Source organism: Cyprinodon tularosa, unplaced genomic scaffold, assembly GCF_016077235.1.
Source record: "Cyprinodon tularosa strain WSP-4 unplaced genomic scaffold, ASM1607723v1 ctg116, whole genome shotgun sequence".
Taxonomy (NCBI): Eukaryota; Metazoa; Chordata; class Actinopteri; order Cyprinodontiformes; family Cyprinodontidae; genus Cyprinodon; species Cyprinodon tularosa.
The window spans coordinates 1,394,094-1,421,500 of NW_024037959.1; the positions used below are offsets into that span (position 1 = coordinate 1,394,094).

General features: G+C 42.5%; 1 protein-coding gene across 1 annotated transcript in view; it reads left to right on the top strand.

Moving 5' to 3' along the window:
• Positions 1–27,407, top strand: part of unc5b (unc-5 netrin receptor B) — an 86,996-nt gene that overhangs the window by 39,698 nt on the left and 19,891 nt on the right. The window contains 6 exon segments of the mRNA XM_038307208.1: positions 19,489–19,719; positions 19,963–20,106; positions 20,417–20,520; positions 22,248–22,428; positions 23,544–23,711; positions 25,263–25,427. Of these exon segments, the coding sequence (XP_038163136.1) occupies positions 19,489–19,719; positions 19,963–20,106; positions 20,417–20,520; positions 22,248–22,428; positions 23,544–23,711; positions 25,263–25,427 (993 nt within the window).

Here is a 27,407-nt window from a genome sequence, read left to right on the forward strand (position 1 = left end):
CTTGTTTGCAGAATGGCCATAATTCAGCCACATTTTTGGTTTTGGTTTCATTTTTCCAGTGACGTGCGGTGAGGTTCATAGCTGGTGAGGCACTGACGTCATCAGAATCAGATTTGCAAATAGATGCATAGATTGACAGCAGTTTACAGGTTATGTTTCACTTCTGCATCCTTACACATACAAACTGTAGCTCACAAAACACACATTTCCTTAAAAAACAAAACAAAATAAATGTTATTACTGTCTTACCTTTACTTATAAATGAATAGAAGTCCTCCTTATCTTCCTTCAGTTTTAAAAGTCTCTCTGTCTCAATGGAGATCACTGCCAGGGAAGAAAGCCTTCCTTGATCCGTCCTGTTCCTGCCTTATGTTTTCAGTCTCTTGAGCACCCCCTGCCATGAGGCAAGAGAACTGCCTGCCTCACCTCGAACTTGTTCTCTGCCGTTTATAATCGCTCATTACACGAAACACGTTACACAAACACAGTTGGTGACAAAAAGCTCTGTACATTATATACATAAGCCAAATTATTAGAAATAAGTTCACATATTACATTTGTTTAAACCATTTTATTGACGCCGTACAGCAACATGCTCTCTCCGCTTTGCAGCCAGCGCAGAGCCAGGGGTTGCGCAATCCAAGGTGAGGCAGAGCTCGCTGCTGCCTCACCGGCATCGCTTCCAAGCATTTGAATGGGAAAATAAGAAAATTCAGCGATTTTGAACAAATAAAAATCGAAATTGGTGAAGCTACATGAAAAATGAATATTTTTTAGTACAAACCACCGGATGAATATAACAATTTAAATTACTTTATGATTATATATTTTCTTTCTTTCCATGATGGCTGGTGAGGCACTGCCTCACCTGCCTCCCCTGACCGCACGTCACTGCATTTTTCACATAAACCCCTAGTTTAGGTTCATGATTTAAGACAAAGACTTTAACTAGGCAACCACAAATTGTTCATTTTGAGATTTGTTTTTGAATTTTGGATATGACATTTATGTTTCCTTAAATTACTGTATAGGAGTTTGTCCAAAGCAGGAAAGGAGAACATGAACCATGTTTGAACATGAACTACTGCACTACCATGTTTTACCATTCATATGATGCTCTTTTTTTCTGTCCTGTTTCATACCAGATATAATACAGAGTTTCCACAGGTCATTAAAAATAATTAAAAGTAATTAAAATTAAACTATTATTCTTTAAATTAAGGCTTTAATTGGCATGAGAATTCATTAAATGTGATTATTGTAGCATTTAAAATGCTTCATTTTTTAAAATTCAGTTTATAAAAACAATTTTGTCAGATATATTATATTGCGATATATTTGCGCGGAAATGCTTCCGGTGGATTTTAAAGCTGTATGTTTAGAAAAGAAGCTTGAGGCGGAGAAAAATTTAGACAATGGGAATACACAAATTTTAAGAAAAGTGGCTGGAAAACAAGGATTTCGGGAAATGGCTGCAGCCTGTTGACGGTAAAGATGACGAAGGATTTTGCCACGTTTTATATACATAACGAATTAAATATAGAAAGAAAATATATAAATAAGCATTAGCATTAAGAGCATTAAACGAGCATTAAAAAGCATTAAATTAGAGTTACGAATTCCTGTATAAACCCTGTAATAGGATGTTACACCAGTGAGGCCGTCGAACATTTTCCCTAAACTTTTGGAGATCATCAAGATGTTTTTAGTTGCTTTTTTAGAACACCATTTTAATTATTTCTCAGACAGCAGTAGTTTTGGTACCAGAAGTCTGGCATTTTGACATAATCTTAGCACACTCTTTGTTTTGAATGCTGTTCTTGCGGAAATGTATTCAACAGTTATTTTCTCCATTTGTGAATGATGCCGTTACTGTTGTTCACTGATGTACACAAGCTTTTAGAACATGGTAAACATCTTTGGATCAGGTCATATTTTGCTATTTGACACCATAAATCGTTCTCCATTGTATCCGAAATATGTGATTTCTTTCTTTAACAGGTTAATAGACTGATGTGGCTAGTTAAACTGGACTGAGCCTTAAATATGGTTAATCACAGTTAGTAAACGAATTGAAAGTAGTACGGTAGTAGAGTAGATTTTCACAAATGTTTGAAACAGTGCATCAAACTGTGACAAAAATGTCAAAAATGAAAGTAATCTGAAAGAGGCTAAATGCTTTTTTTTCACAGCAGTAAATTATATATTAAACAAAAACAAAGTGCTGCATCATTTGCTCAGTTCTCAGAGAAAAATACCAATCACTCGCTGTCTTAAATCGTCTCTTATTTCCCCTCTGTAAACATGAGGTTGGATAGCATGTTTACGTGTGTGTTGGTGGGATCCCACACGGTGTCCCCTCCAAAGTGGTTGATTAAGAGTTATTATGTAACTGTAAGGGAAAAAAGAAGAGGAGTTCTTTTATAAAAAGGACAGGTCACACTTCATGTAGAATTAGAGGCTTCTGAAGCGGCACACCTTGCAGCAAAGAGCGTGGGATTACACTCTATTTACAAGCACATCTGCAAATGAGGTCCCACAACCCTCTGTATTTGTTGCGTATGCCTGTGTGTGTATGTGTGGGTTAACCCGTCCCCAGGCTCTCTCCTCATGCCACCCAGACATGTTGGATGGACAAGCGAAGCATTCCTGTCACTGTGCATCTCCATCACCTGCTTGGCCTTCTCCCCTCTGCCAATCTGCTTTCCATTCCCCCATCGCCTACCTCTTCCTGTCTGAGCATAATCAATGCAGGTTCCTGGCAATGGCTCAGGTCGCTTAAAATGTTTCATTTTAATGTTGTCTGCAGGAATGTGTGGAAAGAAATGTCACATTCGAACTTTCCATTGAATAGCAGCACCTGATGTAGCTTGTGGCAAATTGTTTAATTAAGCAACGGCTGTGGGAGAGATTAGAGGAGCAGATTGGAGACTTTAATGTTAAATAGCTAGATTTGAAATGATCTAAGATACAATTAGACAATTGTGAGGAAGTTTTCCATTCTTTATGAATATTAATCTGTCTTTTATTGTTTTTACTGTCATTATCTTTCTCTTGACTATATTTGAGTTCATATTTCTTTCTAGCTCTGCCCTTAATAGACTTGTCCTCTTCTGGTTGGTAAACCTGCTGATTAAAATCAGAAAAATGCAAGTAGGCTTGAATCTGGGTAATTATTATGTGACAATCACGTCTAAAAAGAGCCACAGATATATTGTGTTTAAGTACAAACAATATGATTGCTTCTTTTTTTTTTTTACAGATACCAAAAGAAAAATCTACTCCTACTGTTGCAAAAACCCCATAACATTAAATATTATAGTAATGTAAACTATTCCATAGGTTTGTTGTTGTTTGTTTGTAGTTTGGACTTAAAAGCATAATACACAATAAATACAGCAAATCTAACTCTTAATAAGCATAGACCTGTGGTAGGATGCCACCTGTGCAACAAATCCGGTTGTGAAAATTCCTCGCTACTAAATAGTGTAGGTTCAACTGTCAGCCATGTCATAAGAAGGTGGAAGTGTTTGGAAATGACAGCAACGACACCCATTACAGGTATTATGGAGGATTTTTCCAAAATCTTTTTAAAAGACCCGCCCTCTCCACTTTAAAAAAATGCACATGCACAACTCTGTACCCACTCCCAAGAGGGAATGCCTATTAAACGCTTACGAGAGCATGCATGATCTCATTTCTCCTTGTGCACGCTCTGTTTAAAAGTTGTTGTTCTCATAGCTCATACAAGCTAACTGTGCCCGATTGTCCACCCTAACCCCTAAATCCTTCAATCACTATATAGAGCGGGGACTATATAATGGACTTTAAAGCGAACTTAGTTTAACTGACCGTTCAGACCGATGATCACCACTTTTTGCTCCCTGTTGGTCACAAATCCTATAATGCTTTGCAAGGAGAGTTCTCGTGCAAAGCATTCTGGGATATATCTGCCTCTTCTGAGGCCTTTCTTTTATTCTCATACACTTTGTAGAAACTTTTTCTCTTACGATCCTCGGGCATTTTCAAAGAACTGTGGTTAGAAAGGTGAGCTTCAATGACTGTCTGAAACCGTCGCTCACCTCTGATATAAGCCTGAAAGTTATATTAGCCTCCAAAGTTGGAGGGCTTTACATAAACATATCACCTGAATGATTGACGATTAGGAGGACCACTTATTGAGATGATCCACCTGGAAATAAAAAATCGTCCTCTATACGTTTAAGTGGAATGCCTACTACCACTAAACTGATGGAGCGGGATCAGCGGATGCTGAGATGCATAGTGCGAAGAAGTCACCAACTTTCTGCTAAGTCAATCACTATAAACATCCAAATGTAATGCCACCTTTAGATTAGCTCAAGTGTGCAAAGGCTTTCATGGAATGGGTTTCAAAGGTTAGGCACCTGCATGTAAACCATACATCACCAAGTGCAAGTGTCGAATGCAGTTGTGTAAAGCATGGAGTCAAGAACAGTGAGAATAATATTCCAGAGAGACAAATCTCACCATGAATATGGTTTTGGCTGTTGCCACCAGAAATGTTCTTATGTGACTGCATTGTTCCAAGTGTATAGTTTGGAGGAGGGGGATTATGGTGTGGGCTTGTTTTTTTCAGGAGCTGGGCTTGGCCCCTTAGTCTCAGTGAAAGGAACTTAGAAAGCGTCAGTATACCACAACATCTTGGACATTTCCGTGCTCTCAACACTGTGGGAGCAGTTTAGAGCTGGCTGCTGTCCAACATCAGTGTGTGACCTCATAACTGCGCACCTGGAAGAGAGGTCAAAAATTCCAATGAACACACGCCTAAACCTTTTTTTTTGTTTTTTTTTAAGTCCACCTTTGTGTGTTTCTCCAATTATTTCTTTTTCTGTTTAAGGTTATTTGTGAGATGATGAGAGTAGAATTTCATTTCCTTTTTGCATCTTTAATTTACAAAATGGTAAAATCTTTAGCCTGCTTGATAGAAGGTCTGGAGATCAACGGTTTAGAATATTTATTTTCAAATAAAGATGCTAAAGTTTGCTTTTTTTTTTTTAATTTTTCTTACTTTCAGTAGTCAGCAATTAAAATAAGTCACACTTAAAACAACAGTTTTAATTGAAGTCACGTTCAGAGCAACTAAAAGGTTAATTGTGCTGTTGCTTTTAATTAGTGTAACCACCAGCTAAATAAAGTAAAGATAACAGGGACACTTGTTTTTATTTTAGCTACTTTTCTCTCCTATATTTTCTCTTCTCTTTCTTGCTTTGCAATTTGAGTTCTAAAGGGAAGCTCTAGCTGGAAAGCTCATCCTGAATTTCCTGACAAAACGTAGTATGTAGACACTTTGATAATTGAAGCTTTGTTCTTCCTGAACTTTTGATAGCATGTTTCAAAATGATATTAGAAGGTCTGAATTTCATCAGTAAAGTTTCTCCTTCTTGATACAATTGTTTGATGTGTTTGTATTTTGCTGATCACATGCATTGGCTGACAAATTTTTCCTGTTGAGGTGAAATGTTTTAATCCATGCACAAATATAGCCCTAATTTCAGCAAATTATTGCCTCATTAAAATAATATAGGCAGAGTTATCATTAGTTGGGGAAGAGAGAAGTAAGATACATGCCTGTTGCTATGAGAAACCTCTTCATTAGAGAGTGGTCATGGTAAGTTTAAAGGAGCGGTCTGCAGGGCCATTTGAAGCCACCTCTAGTTAGTGTCTCGAGGTGTTGAAGCAGAGCTCAGCAGGCCAACATGAGAAAACCCTTGAATCTGAAGAGCTTCCTTTTGCATTTCTCATAGCAGGAAGTCAACCTGTTTCCTGCCTCCTGTGGCCTCTGGAATGCAGATAATGGCATTTAAGTCACTTACAGGTAAATTAATGACTCTTCCCATTAAGCGATGACCAGTTCTATCCCCATCCCCCATCTGAGCCTGAAAATGCTCAAGTCTGTAACTGTTAGGTTACCGGTAAGTTTGCAGACCTCAAAGAACCGCATGACTCTTTGTGACCCTTCAGTCATTTTTGAGGTGTGAAGTGTTGTCTCCTGTCATCCGTTGCCAGCATGCATATGCACTCTGAGGCTGTCCACCCCCTGAAAAGTACAGTTATTTTCAATCAAAAATTTCCTTCAAATCTTAACCCCAATCTTCCCCCACATGTATTCCTTTCTTCATCTTTCCCCTGCTGGTTTCCTCTCTTTCCTGCAGCCCTGGGTTTCTTTCAGGCTGATGAAGATGAGGTCAGTGTGAATATCAATCATTCAGCGTAATTGTCCTTTAAGGCAGGCAAGGAGAGACTGCCTCCCGTCATCCATCTCTGTCTTTTTCTACCAGACTCGGTGTGTGAAACTCGCACCCCGGGGCGTCCTCGCAGAAAGACGGTAATGAGGTAGATTGGATGAGGATGATGTATATGCTCAGTCAATCAATGTTACATAATGGCTGCTGATCACTGTATTAATTGGCGTCTGTCACCGGAAGCGTTTTTATAATATAAGTGTCTGCCCTTAAAATCTGTTTGTCCCTAATGGTCTTATCCAGAAATAAGCTCCGTGCTGGTCTGGAATAACATTCTACCTTAAAAAGACATTTTTTAATGTAAAAAACATAAAAAAAACATATGCATATTAGTTATTAATTATGAAGAAGGATTTAAGCATATATACATTAAAGATCATTTTACACATTTTTAATCTTTTGCTCGTAGCTATGGTGACAAGCTGCTTCATTGGAGTAACATCTGACACTCCAACTCCAATTTTTTTTTTTTTTTTCACTTTTCTTTTCAAATGCACCATACCTCTGATAAAGCTATTCAAGTGTTATCATTTCCTTTTTCAGTGCACTTCAGCAAAATGTGTCTAATGTTTTTCAGGCTTTTTTTATATGTCCATTCATGCATTACGGTGCTTATGCTAAGTGTTGAAGCTCTTATTTGAGCTTAAACAATAACTGCAGTATAATTCAGTAATCAAATGATCATTCACTGAATTATACTGACTCTAAAACAGACCGTTTGCTTGAAGAGCAACCAACTCAGAGGTTCATTCAGCCAAAACTGTACAAATAAATACATATATTTTCCTTTTGCCAATTATCAATCATCCAGGTCAGGGAGACAAACAGGGTTCAATTGGAGGCAACCGGACTTTCGTTAAGTTTTCATGAAAAAGTTTTGCCATCTATCCAGGAGTCTCTGTCAACTCTGTTGGCTTGCACTTCAGTCGATATACATTTTGCATTTAAGATCTACCCTGAGGTCCTCAAGTGGCATTTTGTGTGCAGAGTTTAATTTATTGTTTTAGCCACTTATATGCATTCAGAATGTTCAATAAATGTTCTTTTTTTCTCTAAGGTAAAGCACTTATTTACGGAGGTGTGTTCATTTACAAAAACTCTTTTTTGATAATTTATTTAATCTAACAAAATAATAACTAGATTATTCCATGACGTAAATAATCAACAGCTGCAGCCCTAGTCCTCCTATATTTGAATACTTTGCTTAGAATCCAATAAAGTGAAATGCGTTTAAAGTTGGCGTTTGGAGAAGCTTCGAGGTTAGTTTTAGGCATACAATCAATGACCTGTGGTGGATTCTGGGAACAATGGCGGGCCCCAATTCCAGTCCTTTAGAGCTAATAATTCTTATGTTTGAAATGTTTTTCTGGTTCAACACACCTAAATTAAGGCAATTGTTCATTTCAGGCATCCACAGGAGTAAATATTCATACTGAGGAGTGAATTTAGGACATATGGTCCTAAGGACTAGAGCAGATGTAAGGGTATAAGGAGAATGCATCAGGGGGTTTAGCGCTGGGAAATTATGAAAGAAAACTAGTTAGACACTGGATTTCCACTGTAAACGCACAACAGACGCTTCAATTAAATAGTTTGGATCCTTTGTTCTGCTACTGTATTACATGTAGGAATGATGGTACTTTAACTATCTTTGGTGGTACTTAAGTGGAAATTTAATGTCTGCTATTTTCTCATGAGTTTCAGCTTTTTTTATTAGGAAATACTTTCTGAAATGAATGAACAATTGTGGTTTTGAACCATGAGACCAACAAAACTCTTTGCCATTTGAAGTCATCTGGAAAGCTTTGACCCGAGGAGGCAGGAGCGAAGGAGGAACTGGTGTGAGGGGATGGCTAAAAGAAAAGTGCTCCATAGTCACAGGCAGTACAGGGGTGATGAGGCTGGGGTGGGGTGTTTGTTTCTTTTTGACCTCATAGGATACTTAAAGGAAGAAAAATAAAAGAGTTCTGATCCTGCCAAATACAGCTTGACCTCGTGTCTTTTACGGTGCTTCTCAGTTGTTTGGCTGCTTCAAAGCACTCCTGTTCCTCCTTTATTCTCTCCTGCGTGCCCCCCCTTTTAGAGTGCAGCATTGGGATAGTAAGGGCACTGGAGGGGACAGTAATGACTAACTCTGTAAAGGTAATGACAAAGTACAGATACTTTAGACTCCACTTTGGCTAGAGGTGCTGGGGGTAAGAAAATTACAGTCATCCATGTGTGTGTATGTCTGAGAATGAGAGGCAAAGGGTTGGAAGACAAAAAGAGAACAACAGAGAGCGATTCAGTCAGACAGGAGACGGAGACAGACATGATTCATTTCCCCTGCCAGATACTATAGCCACCCGCTGCTGTGCGTCTCTCCTGTTTGAGCATCTTGAACCATCTTAAGCCAGCGCCTCTCGTCTTCCCAGCCTGTCACCTTAGCCCACATTTCCTGCCATCTTCATCCCACGCCGCCCTTAAGTTCCCTTCCGCCCTGGCTCTCTGTTTCCCAGCTGGTCCGGGGCGTACAATGGAAGGGACCGCTTCACCTACAGTCGAATTTAGCTTGCATAAATAGGAGTTGGTGAGAGCGCACCGCATAAGCATAGGCTGTCATCTCCAGTGTGGCTGAGTGCGTGCGTGTTCACATGATTGTTCTCTGAGAGGAAGAATAGCAACAAGCCTGTGTTTGGTGTCTAGCTGTCTGTCATTAGAGTAATAAAAGACTTGCTGTGCTGCACAGCGAGGAGTTTGCATCTTTAAGGCTCCTCTGTTTTGCACAAATTGCCAGCTGCTGAGCTCTGATGGATGTTTGCATGCTGGCCCAAAAACACAGGTTCTGCTTTAAACTCCTGGCTCCATTATATTACAGTGAGACAGGCTGGGGTGGGAGAGACAGATCTTTTTTTGTTTATATCTCCTACCTCTGTTATCCAAAAAATGTTTTTTATTTTAATTAAACCGTGCACCCCTGCAGGGCTCAGAAAAAAACACACACACACACCGCTGAGTGGAAACATACCGACCTCTCCTCCCATCTAGTCTTGGCCCAAAACGGCTCTGTCTCTTCCTCTCCCCGCACGCTCGCCCGTCATGCCTGAAGACTGACAGGCTGTGTTTTCAGCCGATGTATGAACACGGACCGATCAATGCTGGACAAAGAAAAAAGGAGCGAGGGTGAGGGGCGAGGAGGGGGGCAACACAATTGGTTATTGACAAAGATTTCAGAGTCTGAAAGAGTGGAGGCGACGGCTTAGTGAAGGGAGAGGGGAGGGGGAGGATTGCTAGCGGCGCGCTGATTGCAGTTCACGTCCAATCTGAAGCTTTTGGTTGAGAGGCGTTAAATGTCCAAGTTGTATTTGTTCGCAAGTATGTGCAGGTTTAAGTAAACTGCACATACTTGATCATGGTTAATCCAACATGGTTTACCTTGCAGAGAGTAGTAAAAGAACCTCACAACTGTTTGAGGAACATGAGTCAGGATGAACAGCACTTGAATTCACACCGTTACATTGCAACACAAACCTCAGTGAATTGTACTCTTACTCGTACTGATATGCATGTTGCATGTTCTTACTTGTACTGTTATTATAGCAGACCAAACCAAAGTAATGCATAGTTTTCTTCATTTGAGCAAAATAAATACTCCTAACTAATGAAAATCAGGGAAGTAATACTCCTAAATAAGATCTGGTGTCTTTAGGGATGGTCTAATTAGAATCCGCCCTTAATTTGACCTCAGTAAATATCAAGTTGTTTTGTGAAGGCCTCAGAGGTTTTCTAGAGTGCATTATGAGCAAAAAGCCTCATGAACACAAAGGAACACAGCAGAAAGGTCAGAGAGGAGGTGGTAAGGAAGTTTAAATGAAACATTTTTAAAACAAAATGTTTTAGACATGTCCCAGAGCTCTGTTCAGTCTGTGACATTAAAATGTAAAGACTGGAGGAACAAGGAGAACAAAGAGCTCCAGTGTGACTGTGGAGGAGCTGCAGAGTTTCAGCTCAGGTGGAAGAATCTGTCGACATGACAACTGTTAGTTCCAGGCTTTACTATAATGCCAAGACTTTGGAGTTGTTGAGAGGCAGTCATGAAGTCAAACTTCCTGGCTGCCACTTTCAATTAAAGCCATGTAGGGATGCATAGTAGACAAGACAAATACCAAAAACAGCTGGTGTGGTAAACTAGTGAAAAACTGGTAGAGAAGTTTTATTACTTCTACAAACTGCTGCATGTTAATATACTTTAATTCTCCCCTGCCACTCTGCATTGCCCAACCCTCTGAAATAAGGATAAACAGTATTTTTATTTTCCTGTCATGTTGTGGGACTGTGAACAAATCAATCAGGGATAATGGGACTGAGATGTTATTTGCACAGCCTGTCCTGAAATCATCGAAATTCTTGAAATGTAATTGCCTGGATACTGCCTTTGTGTAAAAATCATTCACTTTTCAGCCCTAAAGCTTTCCGATTTCTTTCAGAGAACCCAAAATGAAAACAGTTGAGTGCTCTGACTCACTCTGACACACAGTTATTTTCACATGCAGTCATGCCTTTCTATCCGTCTAGATCGTAATCACCGATCTAACATTGTTGCACTTTTTTTCCTTTTTCTGTGCAAATGTAAAGATACATTATGTTGTTGATTGTTATAATGACACCTTCCAAGATACATGTTAGTAGTCTACTTGTTTATTTCCTGGGGTTTGAGGAGACAACACATGGTCAGTTTTGCTTTTCCCTTGAAAGAAAGTGATTCAGGAATGAAAGTCACATTTTACCTTGTTAGACCCATTAGTTTTCTATCTGTTTACCATTGTAAAAACAAAGAATGAAGGAAGAACTATCCCCTAGTGTCCTGGTAGGAATGTAAAGCTTTTAATCTTACCTCTAAACCTTCAAAGTGGATTTCTGAGTTGTGGCATTTCTGATTTAAAAAAAAGCTTTGTTTAATAATTCAGCTTAAACTCCTGTAAATTATGTATATAAAATATAATGTATAAGAAGACATCTTTAGACTCAGGGAACCATTTCCAGGAACCAGGATAGCTCTATGGGCCCCTTCTTTACCAACATCTGTTTTCAGTGAATCAATCAGGGTGAAAACTTACTTTATGGACAGAAATTCACTATACAAAAAGGTTGAGGTAGAGATAAAGTTCCTTTGGTATGACCTTCAACCTCCAGGGCTTTGTTGAAGGTGTGCACAAAGTATTTTAAATGGAAGAATATCAAGTAACTGTATTTCATTGATCACAGGTTCAACTCCTTTATTGTATATCTTCCGTTAACCATTGCTGTGATAAGCTCTGCTTTAGGAGCCTTTTCTTGGACGTATGTACATTTTCAAAATCATAATAATTATTTATGTACCGGTAGAAGTTTTCCCCTGAGCGCCTGAATGATGCTGAACATGCAGAAAATGCTGCTTTATTTTCAGAGACTGTGCAGCTCCTGATTCCTATGAGATCTTAAAAACACTTTCTGCTTCCTCCTTCTACACCGAAGAGTGTTTTCCATTAATAAACCCTATTAAATAAAATTAGTTCACCCACTTTCAATTGTAATTTACAATCACATGAACAGAGAGGAAGTTTTTCTTTATCTAAAGTCTTATTGTTCTGCTGCATTCTGAGCACCCTCCAGCTTTCTGACAGATAGCGACTGTAAACTGGCTGTAGATGAAAGACTTGCTTTTTACCAGTAAGTTGTGAATTGAAAGGTCTGGAATTGGTTGAGGTAGATATACATGTAAGCCAGAACTTACAAAGACCAAGAGGGAGACAGGATGATGGGTTTATCCTGGTTAAAGCCTGGAGAAGGGCTTGACCTTCTTGTATCTTTCAGCCACCACTCAGCTGAGCTTTGAGCTTTGTGAAGCTTTTTTCCTGCCTCTAAGGCCCCGAAACATTATGAAGCTGTTCCCGAGCACAGGAATAGAAATATGCTCACAATAGCTTAAGATGCCTTTCTACTTTACGGTAGTCTCTTTTGTTTCCTGTTAGTAAAATAAGTGACCAGGTTGGGTTTGATGCATTCAGAAAACTGAGCTCTGCAAATTTGCCTGGTTTTCAATCGGCTGTGTTTGCTCACACACCTCTTTATCCACTGAGTGTAGCAAATGAGATTTAGGAACTGTGAGACTGCTGTGCGAGAGAGGCACAGCTATTATTTGTGCTCATTTCCATCTGTGTGTGCGTATCTGTGTGTTTACGTTAGAGGAGGAAAATGGGCTGAGTGGAATGAATATGCCCCTAGGTTTTTGGAAGCCTCCTGTCTGGAGCTGATGCCGTCAGTCTGCAGCTTTCTGTTCCAGTCTTTCACTTAATGCTTATTGAATTTGGATCATTTTCAGGAGAAGAAGCAAGTTTTCTGCAGGAAGGTCAGCACTATTTAAAATGTATAACCTGGATTGTGCTAAAGGGAAACTGATGATAACAGTTCAAAGAAAGGCAACATTGAACCTTTGAATAGAAGGTAGAAAAGGCGACTTGAGCGCCAGATAGAATGAACTTCTGACAAAGGCAGTGAAAGTGGTTTTGTTTACAGATGAGTTCAAAGTTTTCATACAATCATTAACATTAATTTCATTCTTTATTCTTGTTTCTTTCATTTTTTATTTTTTTGTGTGTGTGTAAGGTTTTGCTTATATAGCTCTGGGAATAGATGTCCCACAGCTAAATGACAGCCAAATAGCTTTTCTTTTAAAAGTAGTCAATTTTTATTGTTGTCTTAAGGTTCCACTTGGTACTTGTATAGAAAACGAAAGTTACTACCGTAACTACGGTTCTATGAATCCCGGATGACCGCCAGAGGCGGTGCTTCAAGCACTGAATGATCATTCATGCGCATGCGCAGGTCGAGTATTAATGACAACAAAGTCAGCTGTGACCTGCCGGGGACCCACGTGACTCTATATAGTCACGTGGCACCCGGCAATCAATCCCTCAATCTTCTCGCGAAAGCAGAGAATCCGAGGGACCAAGCACTCTGGCGGTCATCCGGGATTCATAGAACCGTAGTTACGGTAGTAACTTTCGTTCTATTTCATCCCTACTGACCGCCAGAGGCGGTGCTTCAAGCACTGGATGACTCATATCAACAAGGTCACGAGGAATCAGCAACATTCAAGGAACAACGACTACACCACCCACCTAATGTGATGTAGAGGCATGCTGCTCGAGGATTCCCTGAAGCGGATGGGGCGCAGCCACATTCACCCTGTAGAACCGAGTAAAGGTACTAGGTGACTTCCAGGAGGCCGCACGGCATATAACATCCAATGGCACCCCAGTCATAGCAGCAAACGATGTTGACATGCCCCTTGTAGAGTGGCATTTCACTCCCGCCGGCAGTGGCTGGTCCTGCAAGGCATAAGCCTTGGAGATCAAATCCACAACCCAGTGTGCAAGTCGCTGCTTAGAAAGTGCCTGACCCCTCCGTGAGCCAGCGTAGCAAACAAAAAGGCTATTTGTCTTTCGGAAGGATGCCGTGGCATTGATGTATGTCTCAAGGGCACGGACAGGACACAGTGGTCTAGAGGGACTTCCGGAGTCAAACCGGGCAAGATGGAGAGGCTGGGTGCTGCCTGCTGGCAGTGATACCTTAGGAATAAATGCTACGTCAGCCCACAGTGTAACGCCTGAGCCATCAGGATTCCACCGGCAGCAGGGTTCGGCTATCGAGAGAGCCTGTAACTCCCCTACACGTTTTGCGGAAACCATAGCTAAAAGGAACGCAGTCTTCAGTGAGAGCCATTTGAGGTCCGCCGACGCCAGGGGCTCAAATGGGAGGGACCGAAGAGCCTCAAGCACAAGAGAAAGGTCCCACGCCGGTGCCACAGGGCGGTTGGGTGGGTGCAAACACCGAACACCTCTTAAAAACAGTACAACATCCTTGTCTCGGCCCACAGAACAACCATTCAGCCCAACATGCCAAAAGGAAATGGCAGCCACATACACCTTTAAGGTAGATGGGGACCGTCCTTGATCCAGCAATGCCTGCAGGAAGGTCAGTATGTCAGAAACTGAGCACTGCACCGGGTCCTGCCCTCTATCACGGCACCAGGTCGCAAAGACCGTCCACTTGTTAGCATAGACAGCTCGCGTGGACGGCGCCCATGCATTAGCCATTGTATGCCCTATGGACCCAATGTATCTTGAGAAGGTGGACCCCGGCCTTGCAGGGGCCAAATCCAGAGCTGGAGCCGGTCCGGTTCGGGGTGCAAGATCTGACCCCCCATCTGGGAAAGAAGATATCTCCTGGAGGGGAGACGCATTGGCGAGCCGGAGCTGAGCTCGCACAGTAGAGGAAACCAAGTCCTCGCTGGCCAGTAGGGGGCCACCAGCAGGACCCTGTGCCCCTCCTGACGTACCCTGAGGAGAGTCTGAAAAAGTAGGCTGAATGGCGGAAAGGCATAAAGGAGGGTCCGGGGCCAGTCGTGTGCCAGAGCATCGTGGCCCAGAGGGCTGCTGTTGTCCAACGAGAACCAAAGGGGACAGTGAAATGCGTCCCTTGAGGCAAAGAGGTCCACGTCCGCCCTGCCAAAGACCTTCCAGATGCACTCCACCACCTCTTGGTGAAGCTTCCACTCCCCTGGAAGCGGCTTCTGACGGGATAGAAAATCTGCTGGCACGTTCTCCGGCCCTGGGATGTAGGCTGCTCTGAGGCTGGCTATGCGTGGAGCTGCCCAGGTCAGAAGCCGTCGAGTCAAGCACAACAGTTTCCTTGACCTCGTTCCCCCCTGGTGGTTGATGTGAAAGACCACTGTGGTGTTGTCTGACCTCACCAGCACGTGCTTCCCCTGCAAGCCTGGAAGAAAGCTCTGAAGAGCCAGAAGTACAGCCTGTAACTCCAGGACATTGATGTGTTCCCTGCCCTGCCGCTGGGACCATGTCCCCTGTGCCATTTGACCCCGCCAGGTTGCACCCCAGCCCGTGGAGGATGCATCTGTAAACACAACTTCCCGACGACACGGGAGGGAACCGAGCGGGACCCCTGTGGTCATAAACAACCTCACCCTCCATTGGGACAGAGACTGAAGACCCTGAGGCCCCACCCGAAGTCTTCGGAGACGATGAATGTTCCGTGTGGGATCCAGATTCAAGCTGTTCAACCACATCTGGAGGAGCCGCAATGACAGCAGCCCCAAGGGCACTACGGCGGACGCAGCTGTAAGCATGCCCAAGAGTCGAAGATACCGCACAAGAGGCAGCGCCATGCCGCGCCTGAATTCCGGGAGCACGCTCAATATACTGTCCACCCGCTGGGGTGACGGGCAAGCAGTCATTGAGATGGAATCCATGGCAATGCCAAGGAAGACAGTCTCCTGTGAGGGAGTCAGACTGCTTTTCTCCATGTTCACCTGCAAGCCCAAGCATCCCACATGATGGAGCACTAACCGAGTATCTCGAACCGCCTGGTCCCACGTCGCAGCACAAATGAGCCAGTCGTCCAGATATGGGAGGATCCTCAATCCCTGTGCCTGCAGAGGAGAGAGAGCCGCTGCAACACATCGGGTGAACACCCTGGGGGACAGTGAAAGTCCGAACGGGAGGACCCTGAACTGGAAATGTCTCCCTTGAAAAGCAAAACGAAGAAACCGCCAATGGGGCGGAGCGATCGGAACGTGAAAATAAGCATCCCTGAGATCTATGGAAGTGAACCAATCGCCCGGGGAAATCGCCTGCAACACTTCCCTGGTGGTCAGCATATGAAAGGGCATGGCCTTCAAGTACACATTCAGGCCCCTGAGGTCCAAGACTGGACGCAGGCCCCCGGTCTTCTTCGGAACCAGAAAATACGTGGAATAAAAGCCCCCTGGATCCAGCAGGGGGTCCACAGGCACTATAGCACCCTTGGCCAGCAAGGTGCAGATTTCTCGGTTCAGTGCCTGTGCCTTCACCGGGTCGTGGATCACAGTCATCCTGACCCTGCCAGGGATAGGTGGCCGGCGGCGGAATTGAAGACGGTACCCCCGGGAAAGGGTGGACAACACCCACAAGTCCGGGGTGTGGGCAGCCCAGAAGCCGAGCTGTCCCGGGGAAAAATAACCGACCGCCGGCCCTAAGGCATCATCTGCGGGTCCCCCGGCCCTTCGAAGGCCCGGGAGGACGCCGGCCAGACTGCGCGGCTCGAAAGGGATGAAAGGACCTCGTCCCAGCCTGGTCTCGAGCTCTGTTCCTCCGATCTAGAGCAGGTCCCTGGACCGATCTCTGACCTGGTAACAGACCCTGGGGCTCAGTGGGAGAAGGAGAAGGCACTAAGGACCTCCGTGAAGGACCTGCAGCTGCCCAGGTGCTTACTGGCTGGCGATCACGTCTGTGAAGCCCTGCCAGCTGTTGCCTCGTTCTAGAGGCCTGAGCCGTACGGTCCAAGGCGTCCAGTGCCGCTGAACCAAAAAGCTCCCCCGGGACCACAGGCAGGGCACGGAGGGTCCTCCTACAAGGCTCAGTTAGTGGTGACTGCGCCAACCAGACCTGGCGGCGAGCATGAACCAGTGTGGAGAGTGTGCGTCCAAGTTCCCTCGTCATAAGAGCAAAGGCCTGCAGAGATGCATCAACCAGGCCTTGCGTGGCATGATCCAGCGGAACAGATTCCAAGGAGGAAGACAGGGCCAGCATAAGATGGGAGAGAGAGTTCCCAATCCGGCCCATGCGGGCCCCAGAGTCATAGGCCTTACAGAGAAGGTCGTCGGTAATACGGCACTGAGGACGCGGACAACGGGCATTGGGCCGCAAGGCCTCATCAGGCGGGATTATAAGAGAGGCAATGCCCGGTTCCACCGCTGGCATCTGCCCCAAGCCAACCTTGGGTGCCTCCTGCATAGCTGCCAGGACCCTGCCATCCGTCGTCAGACGTGAAAACGCCTTGGTGTCTGACCAGCAAGCATGCAGTTCCCGCACATACTCCGCAGAGGGAGGAACCACAAAGGCAGTCTCTGACCTACTGCGCCTAAAGAAGGCGCTGGAAGCCGCAGGCTGGGCCTGAGGAACACTAATCTGTAAACGGGCAAGAGCCGTTCGAATAGCGGATGTCACAGACTCCCCCGCATCCTCCTGGGAGGCAATGGAGTCCGACCCGGAGGCCCCGGAGCCCAGCTCCGGAAGGTCCTCACAGAAATGGGTGCCAGAGGCCGCCACAGAAACCGCATCGTCATCATTGACTGACGTTTCATCCTGCTCGGTAGGGAGAGCCGTGCCACGATCACCAGCAGTCTGAAAGGACTGGAGGAGGGCTTTCATTTGGGCCAGCTCAGTAGTGAGATGATCCACTCTGGTGGACAACCTCCCTGCATCGGTCCGTCTAGCACGCTTCGTCTGTACCGAAGGTGCAGCCACAGTAGATCGTTTGCACACCGCTTTCTCCATCGGCAAACGAGCACGCGGCGAAGCGCCCGCCCAGTCGGTAGGCTGCTCCAGTGCAGCCAACCGATCCAGTCTGACCGACCGGGGCATGACGCGACAGTTGGGGCAAGCGTCATCTGACAGCGCCTCCCGGAGATGTTCCACACCGAGGCAGGAGGGACACAAGTCATGCCCGTCATCCGGCTGAAGTGGAGCCAGACAGGTCGAGCAACATAAATTATCCAGCATCATACTGCTGAAAGGCGTGATCAGCCTGCTACCAAGGACAAGTCAACACGAGCAGGAAACGCTACTGGCGACTCGATTATTAACTAAAGATGAACTCAGCACGAGCAGAGACGCCACTGGTGAGTTTAGGCAAACAAACTATAGAAGAACCCAACGCGAGCAGAAATGCTACTGGTGGGCTTATGCAAACAAACTGAAAACAACTCAGCGCGAGCAGAAACGCCACTGGTGAGTGTAGATAAACAAACTATAGAAGAACCCAACGCGGGCAGAAACGCTACTGGTGGGCTTAGGCAAACAAACTGAAAACAACTCAGCGCGAGCAGAAACGCCACTGGTGAGTGTAGATAAACAAACTATAGAAGAACCCAACGCGAGCAGAAACGCTACTGGTGGGCTTAGGCAAACAAACTGAAAACAACTCAGCGCGAGCAGAAACGCCACTGGTGAGTGTAGATAAACAAACTATAGAAGAACCCAACGCGAGCAGAAACGCTACTGGTGGGCTTAGGCAAACAAACTGAAAACAACTCAGCGCGAGCAGAAACGCTACCGTGAGTCAAAAGAGCCACAAAATCAACGTGGCAAATCAAAGCGAACAGTAAACTACTGCTGAGAAAAGAACGAAAACTTACCAGTCACCGCAGATCTGGTAAGGAGAAAGCAGCTTGTGCAGCCCCTGGAGGGCGAGACTTACCCCCAGCTCCGACCAAACCCGGTCACGGGGCTACCAGCAACAAGCAGCCAGGAAACTAGTGGTATACACAGAAGCAACCAGCTTCACACGACCACACTCCTGTACTCAACACACCTGCGCGCGAGAAGAACAAAAGGGATTGATTGCCGGGTGCCACGTGACTATATAGAGTCACGTGGGTCCCCGGCAGGTCACAGCTGACTTTGTTGTCATTAATACTCGACCTGCGCATGCGCATGAATGATCATTCAGTGCTTGAAGCACCGCCTCTGGCGGTCAGTAGGGATGAAATAGAACTTATTTGTGTTTCTTTGTTTTAAAACTGCAGGTTAATATCAGGGCAAAACCTTTCTTAATAACATGACTTGGTTGGCCAAGTTCAGAGTTAAGTGGATTTTCTTATAATAAACCCCAGCAACCTTCAAAAGGTGGGATCTACCTATCTTTATAAGGGTGAAAAAGTCTGGCTCAAGAGGTCAGGAAATCTCTGTCTTTGTCACGAGAAGAGTCTTGGCAGTGCTGCCTGGAGTGATGTGTCACCTCAGAAATGTCAGGAGATAATGTGCGATCAACGGGACCTATATGTGAAAGGTCAGCAGCTCTGCTCTTCAGCCCAGAAGTGCGGACTCTTCCACAGAGACGAAAGCAGGAGGGCCTCTCTTGAGCAGATTAGTGTCGATATGTGGAAACAAAAATGTCACCACTTATGGTGCACACTGTCAACACCTTAAATGGCTTCACAAAATACACCTAACACCCTGAAGTGGGACTGAAATGCACAAGATAAGGTGCTGCACATTTACTATGTCCAGATTTACTTTTTCATGTTATGTTATTTTTTTCCCCCCCATTTTTTGTAGTCCATCTGCAGGATATTAACTCTTAAGGACAGTTATCCTTATTACATCTGCGTTGTGTGTTTTTCCAGAGAGCAGCGACTACAGCGAATCCGAGGTTCTCCCTGATTCCTACCCGTCGGCTCCAGCGGAGCCCCTCCCAGAGTTCCTGCTAGAACCAGAAGATGCCTTCATTGTAAAGAATCGGCCAGTCCAGCTGCGCTGCCGGGCATCGCCGGCTACCCAGATCTACTTTAAATGTAACGGGGAGTGGGTCAATCAGAACGATCATGTCACCAGAGAAAGCCTGGACCAAGTCACAGGTATCCTTACAAAAAAGAACTGTAAACCCAGTTACGCACTCAGTAATGTCACCTTGTATTATACAGAGATAAACATCGTATTTAATTACCAACATCATTTCCAGCTATATAATCCATTAGGTCCTTTAGGATTTAATGTGCATGGAAACTGCTTCTGGCATTCAGCCATTGCATAATTTAAATGCACTGTGAAATTTTTGCCTCACTGGTTTTTCTCCCTCCACCTCCGTCCTCTCCGTGCAGGTCTGGTAGTGAGGGAGGTGGACATCTCCGTATCCAGGACACAGGTGGAGGAGCTGTTTGGACTGGAGGATTACTGGTGCCAGTGTGTGGCATGGAGCTCAGCTGGCACCACCAAGAGCAACCGGGCCTACGTTCGCATCGCATGTCAGTATCAAGGCTATGAGTGTTTGTGTGAGATATACAGAGATAAAGGTGACATTTCAGACTTTCTGCCTGCGGTATGTGTCAGCTTAAGCATACGTGCAAACAAATTGGCTGTAGCATCCCATGGTGGTCCCCTGTGGAAATATGTGAGGTGGTAAGATTGACATGTTGCATGTTTATAAGAGTATGGAGTGAGAAAATGTGATGCAGTGAGAGAGGCTATGCAAAGCAAATAAGTGTGTTTGTGTGTCAGACAGTATTACCTAGATAGGCATCATGTCAGTCACAATGCATGTATCGCCCCCTGTAGACCTGAGGAAGAACTTCGAGCAGGAGCCCCTTGGGAGGGAAGTGCAGCTGGAGCAGGAGGTGTTGCTGCAGTGTCGGCCCCCGGAGGGCATGCCTGCTGCAGAGGTAGATGTTCCTCTCATCACTACCATTGTTTTGACTAGTTCATTTGGCTGCCATGCATCTTTTGGGCAGTTGTTCTTTTAGTACTGCTGACAAATTATTTATATTTATTTATACCGCATGACTGACACCGACTAACAGTTTTACACAGTTGATAAAAAGATAAATGGTTTACACAGATACATGATGGCGTATATGCTGTTTCTTTAGGGACGATGCTCAAAATTAACACTGTGTCATGTTTTTATTTCTGGCTTCTCTGACTTTATAATAAAAGCTATGTTTATTGTGAAAAACAAACATAAAGAGTAAAGTACATTTTCTATTTGAAATAAAACACATGAAGAGTAAAATAAGCCATGTTTATCTGAGCAAACTGTAATACAGTCAAAAAGCAGAGCTTCGGACTTCAGTCATGTGACTTGATCAAATCAGATTTAATTATTTTACACTTGATTAAAACATAAAAAGACTGTTTGGGCTTTCCCATGATTGCTGGTGAGTTCTCTGTGACTTGAGATCAAAATGTTATGTGATTTCAATCAAAAAGAAGTTTGTTTGAAGTTGTAAATTGTGTAGGGAATAGAAAACCACAAACATCAAACTTCATAACATAACAGTTATGAATCAAGGCAATAAAGAAACCAATGCGGGCTTAATGTTAGCATTAGAACTGCGTTTAGTATTTAGTCCTCAGCATACCTTTGCCTGCATTCCCTTTAATCTTGACTTTCCTAACTCCAGACTTCACTTGAAACTTGGGTGGAAAGACCTAAAATAATAACTTAGTTAATTCTCTGTCAAAATGTTACTATTTTCAGCATCTTAAACCCAAACAAGATTTTTTTTACATATTTTAATCACAACCATATTGATATTTTTAAAGCTTTTATTTCTTCTATTTATTATTGCATTCTCATGAGGAACAACTTTAAGCAACTAGGGCCTAAAAAAGTTGTTGCCAAGTCCTTTCCTAGTGTTTGTTTGCTGTGTTTTCTGAATTCCAAAATAAGCACAGAATATTTAGGAGAGCTTCCCCTCTCTTTTTTATTTCAGTTTTTGTTTTATTTTATTGCTTTATGCTGATTAAATTATATGATTCCACTGTGCTTTAGTGTGCAGCGAACTCACCTGACCTAAACTTTTAAAAGGCTGGCATTTCTCCATCAAAAATCCTTTTTTGTTGGTCCTTTGCATTGTTCTTAATCTCTAAGAAACTGAATTCAGCTTTTTGCTGTATTCTGTAAAAAAAAAAAATACATATAAAAAAATATTTGTATATTAAGCCTTATAACTTCCCCTTTCTGACTAGCTTAGTTTAAAAAATTATTTAATTGAAATTCAGATTTACTGAGATTCACCAGTGAATGGAAATAAGTTATTTTGTCAAATTAGGTCCTAAAGCCGGAATTTAAAAAATTAACATACAGTAACAGGTTTTGGTTTTTTTTTTTAGACAGAATGATAAAGTTTTAGAAGTGTTTGATCATCACCTTAATACCCTGCTGGTTTGTTTTGTTTACTGAGCAGGTCTGAGTCATGCTTCTGCATAAACACCTACTGATTTTTACAGTTTTTATTTCAAGGACCTTCAGTTAAAAGTATTATAGGAAAATAAATAAATCTTTTGTTTTCTATTAAATGTTAAGGAATTACTTTTTTTCCAGATTCCTAATCCGTTTTTTCTCACTTCAACAATCTGTGAATTTATTCCCCCGCATCCTTTAAAGGTGGACTGGCTGAAGAATGAGGACATCATCGATCCATCACAGGATTCCAATTTCCTGATCACAATCGATCACAACCTGATCATCAAACAGGCCCGGCTCTCAGACACCGCAAACTACACATGTGTGGCAAGAAACGTGGTGGCCAGGAGGCGGAGCAGCACAGCCACTCTCATTGTTTATGGTAACTTAAACAGCACAATTTCTTTTTACTAATTCATTGATTCTCATGTCACTCATGATCGTTCACCCAAAAACTAGAATGTGGAGCTGAGGATTCAGGGTCATTTTGTTGTCATAATCATTTCTGTTTTCCTTACTTTAGCAGTGCCCTAAAACTTTTATATGTAATGTTATTAAATATAAGATAATATATCTACAAATATTATATAAAAGATGCATTTTTTTTTTTTTACATTAGGTCACACTAGTTGCTAATAAGAGATTTTTTCAGTCTCCAAATTCAACATTCAACTTACTGTATTTGGTAGAATTACTATATAAATGTCCCCACAAACTGGCAGAGTCTGTGTGCATACAGTGAGCTGTGTGGTGTCACATTTTAGCCTTCCTAGTTGAAGCATACCTTTGTCTCATGAGAAATGTATTCATGCCATGGCGTCATCGGACAAGTTTGCCTTCTAGCTTCTTTATAAAATCAAAGAAACAAAGTCTAGATTGATGCCTTGCTCCATTTCTTTCCCTACCACACACCTGTCAGTGAGGCAGAGAGAGCAGCTGAGATGCTGGGGGTCCCTGGGACTGGCTGCTCAGAGCAGTCTGTTGCTGCCAGCTATAGCCTGGGGATCCTTGTCAGCCGTGTCACATTTAAAGTATTTTGTTGTAAATTCATGTTCCCATTGAGCAGTTGTTCTCCCACAGTTCAGTGAGACACCATGTACGCCATGGTAAAAAGTTGCTTTATGCACATCTGTCAGGCAATCGCAGACATATCTCCGCACGAGTATTTGGGGGCATCAGCATTATGACTTGGTTCATAGGTTCTAAGTGATGTCCATGTCTTTGTGTGCAAAATCACACAAATTATGATGCTTCCACCTTCATACATCCGAAGTAGGAAACCGTCATTGTTCTGATGGTATTTTAAGGCTTACAATGGCCTTTTAGGCCAAACAATTTCAGACGAGGCAAGTCTACAGAAATTAGGGTCTTTGTCTCTAAGTGTGCTCATGAACTGCAATCTAGATTTTTATGTTGTAATGTCTCCTTTCTCACTAAGCGAGTCAACTTAGGGCAGGAAAGCTTAAAGGTTTTGCTGTTTGTGTGTCACTGTATTAGTCAGCGGAGGCTGGTCTTCTTGGACTGAATGGTCAGAGTGTAATGTTCCATGTGGGCCCGGCTGGCAACGCCGAACACGTAGCTGCACCAATCCAGCCCCTCTGAATGGAGGAATCTTCTGTGAGGGCCTGTCGGTACAGAGAGTAACTTGCACCACTCTGTGCCCAGGTAAAGAAGACACCTCTCAAAGCTATTACATGCTAAATTTGTTTACTGTACTCTTTCTTTATTCTGTAGCACTAAAACTTAAGGTTTCTTTACGAAATATATTATATATATTTAATCATGTAACTGCGAGAAGGAATACAGTCATTCACCATTATGATCATCGTTACTTTGCTTTATGATCATGGTTTTTACTTAACTTTTAAAAGCATTTTAGTAAAGAAGGAAAAACTGGGTTTCCATCGTTTTCTCTGATGTGTTTTCCGCTGATTTTTGTTTTTAAAAAGCTACATTTATTTATGTTTTGCATTAAAAGCACCAGATTGATTCCCTATTTTCGTGGCTTAGAAACATGGAAAATTTAATATTTCCATTTATCTTAAAATTTGTTGAGAGCCAAAGATAATTCAGTTGCCTAAAAGTATTTTAAACATGTTTTCTGTAAAGGAAGGATATTTTAATCTAACTGGGTTTGCTCATTTAGAACTGTATGTGGGGCCCACCAGAAAAGGTTTGGTTTGCTGATGTGGCAACCCGGCTGCAAACAGTATAGAAGGAGAATGGGAACCGTTAGTGTAACACTTACTGGCCAGGAGGAATTAAACATGTAGCTTTAAACAGTTCGAAATGATTTTAACATAATGGGCTTCATTAAAAACAAAATTACCAAGTTTTGAAATGTAGTGATGGAATAAGTTGTCTTATAATTTCTACATGTTAATTAATCAATTTTTATAGTTATATCTATACATCTATATTTAAAGTAGCATTGCATCACTTTTGACAAAATTATTAGCCTTTCAGGTCAGAATAAATCACTTGGCACATATTTGAGCTCTATGCAGCCTGCTGTTCTCAAAAACATGTTTGTGTTACTTGAGGGGTTCTGATCCATAACAGAATGACTTATGTAGCTCAGAGTTACAGGTCCGGCAGCCGTAGTGGCTAAAAGTTACGCAGAGTTGATTGAGTAATATAACTGCTGCTTAATATTTTGGTGAATAGTTTGAATAACTAAAAATAAAAGGAACATTTAAATGTGAAATATTTAGATATTGATATAATAACATAATTCTTCCATAATAGAAATCTTAGCAGCGTGATTTTGTTGTAATAAGATTAGAATAAGTAAGTAGTACAATCGATATTTTGATATAGCTTTTGTCTTATGCTACCCTCTGAAAAAGCAGTTCTTCATGCATGTTGGCATTACTTTCAGTTATTTTGTGCTTAACATTAGAGCTTTTTCTGCATAGGATGCAATATTAGTTCCAAAAAAAAAAAAACATCAGTAAAATAAAGAAAGAAGATAGCATAAAGGGTACATACATGTGTAAAAGGGTTTGAAAATCCAAATTTAAGATTAGAAAAATTAGATTTCATAACTGGATTGTGTAATATGTTAGCTAGACTCCAAAATAACAAACTTTTTTTTAAAAAGAACACTTACAGCCATTAAATTAGACAACAAGAGAATATCCTGCCCAATCTGACTCTACCTGGACTAATGGAAACATTAGGTTGTAAAATGACTCAACTCTGTTTTCCCTCCAGTGGACGGAGGCTGGACCCAGTGGGCAAAGTGGTCCGCCTGTGGGACAGAGTGCACCCACTGGCGCAGTCGCGAGTGCCAAGATCCACTACCCAGAAATGGAGGGAAGCACTGTAGCGGAAGCATGATGGAGAGCAAAAACTGCACTGAGGGACTTTGTGCAAGAAGTAAGCTACTATTTCTCCTTTTAAACTTTCATGTTTTGTTTTTTAAATAACATAAACCATAGTGGAAAAAATAACAGTTTTTGGGTCAATTTCCAGGCATCTTCTCATGACATCTTTGATAAACCAAGAACAGATTTAAGGATATTCTGACTTTAAACCAAAGAAGCCTATAAAAAGCATTATCTTTAATAAAAGTGTTTAACTAAATTTGTTTAATGCTTTATATGAAAGCACCGATTTGCATTTTGACCCATCCCCTTGGGGAGCAGTGGGCTGCCATTGTGCGGCGCACAGGAAGCAATCAGGGGTTAAGGGCCTTGCTAAAGAACCCAGAGTGGACAACCTCCATGCTGATGGCATGGGGATTTAAGGTTCCATTTGACTTCTTATAATGATCTTCAGAAAGATGTTTTTTTTATTCTATCTCACCACATTATAAGTAATTCTACAGACTTATCCAAATGCTAAGCCAACTTAACCTTGCTTTTTGTTTCTTCAGCAGTGGAATCTTTCTTAGTGAGCAGGCCATGGCAGTTGAGTGTTTTAATCACAGACATGCTCTTGGACAAATCTTCTGATAATTCTTAACTTTGTCTAAAATCCGGCAGGGGGCACCTCGTAGTTGCTGGTTTAAGTTACAATAATGTTCTTTACATAAACCAATTATAGCCCTGAAATTTCAGTATCTTTAACCTTTGATAAAGTACAACTTCTCTGTCCCCAATATCATCAGCATGTATAACATCAAAAAGGTTTTGAATGTCTTGAGGGAGCTTATTGGTTTTTTCTCTCTCACCGTGGCTCATTTCTTATGTGACGCATTTGTTTAAAAAAAAAAAAAAAAAACATTTTTAATCCATAAACTGGGACTGAAACAGCTAATATTAATTTGCAAGAGGTGGCAGAATTGCTCTCTATTTCCTGAAAGATTTCCGCTGGTGTTATAAATGTCTTGTCCCTTTTGCCCCTCCACTTCTTCAGTATTTCTTTTCATTTAATTTTATTGCACAAAATCTAATCCATGGACAAATACAGTTCTATTTATTTACATGTGAGGAGTGAATGGATTTTTACGGAGATCTGGGTAGATATTGATGTCATTTGCACCTTCAAAAATATAATATTAAAAGTTTGTGGTAGGTTTCATACTTTTTTCACCTGCTGTACTTGAAACACTATTTCAGTCAGAGCCATGGGTGTCCATTTCCTGAGAGCATGTTTGATGCTTCAGGTGGCTGTTCATATGATAACTATAAAAATCTTGCCTGCAGTGATTTCTTTGCTCTTAGTTCAGTGTTTTGTGAGGTATAGTGCATTTCGTAGCTTCCTTTTTGTAAAAAGCAGTATTCCAGGGGTGTTAGGCCACTGAAGCTCGAATGTGTCGAGAGATGAAAGCAAGTCAGACAGATGATTCATAAGGAAAATGTTAGCTTTGCAAAGAGAGAAGGCAACCGCTCCAGATCTAAAAAGCTCAAAAATAGGGGTAGAGTAAAAGGAAAGCCAGTGCAAGTGCAGGCTAAAAGAGCGGATCGAGTGGGAAGGGAGCATGACACGGCCGAGCTGAAAAATTAGCGCGGAGGAGAGCATATGAGAGTGAGTCAGACTAGTTTGGACACCCGATGTGCTGCTCGTGATGAGCTGGGAAGAATCCAGCTGACAGGGCATTCAAATTAAAGCAACCAAAGAGACAGAGAGGAATTCAATTCAAAGACATGCAAGTGACAAAATGATAAACGTAAGCCAACAGGAAACTTTTCTAAACTTATGAACATTATTGATTTTGCAGGAGCATATGCACCCTCAGAGCAGCTCTCTGCTGCGAATCTGTCAGACAAACATGAATACAGAAGGAGGCATCTTCACAGTTTACAGATCAGATAAACACACTGGCTTGTCCATGTTCTCAGGAGGAAATCAGGAAGAAAGACTCTCAGGTGTTTTTTTTTTTTTGTTTGTTTTTTTAATTTAAAGGAACCAACA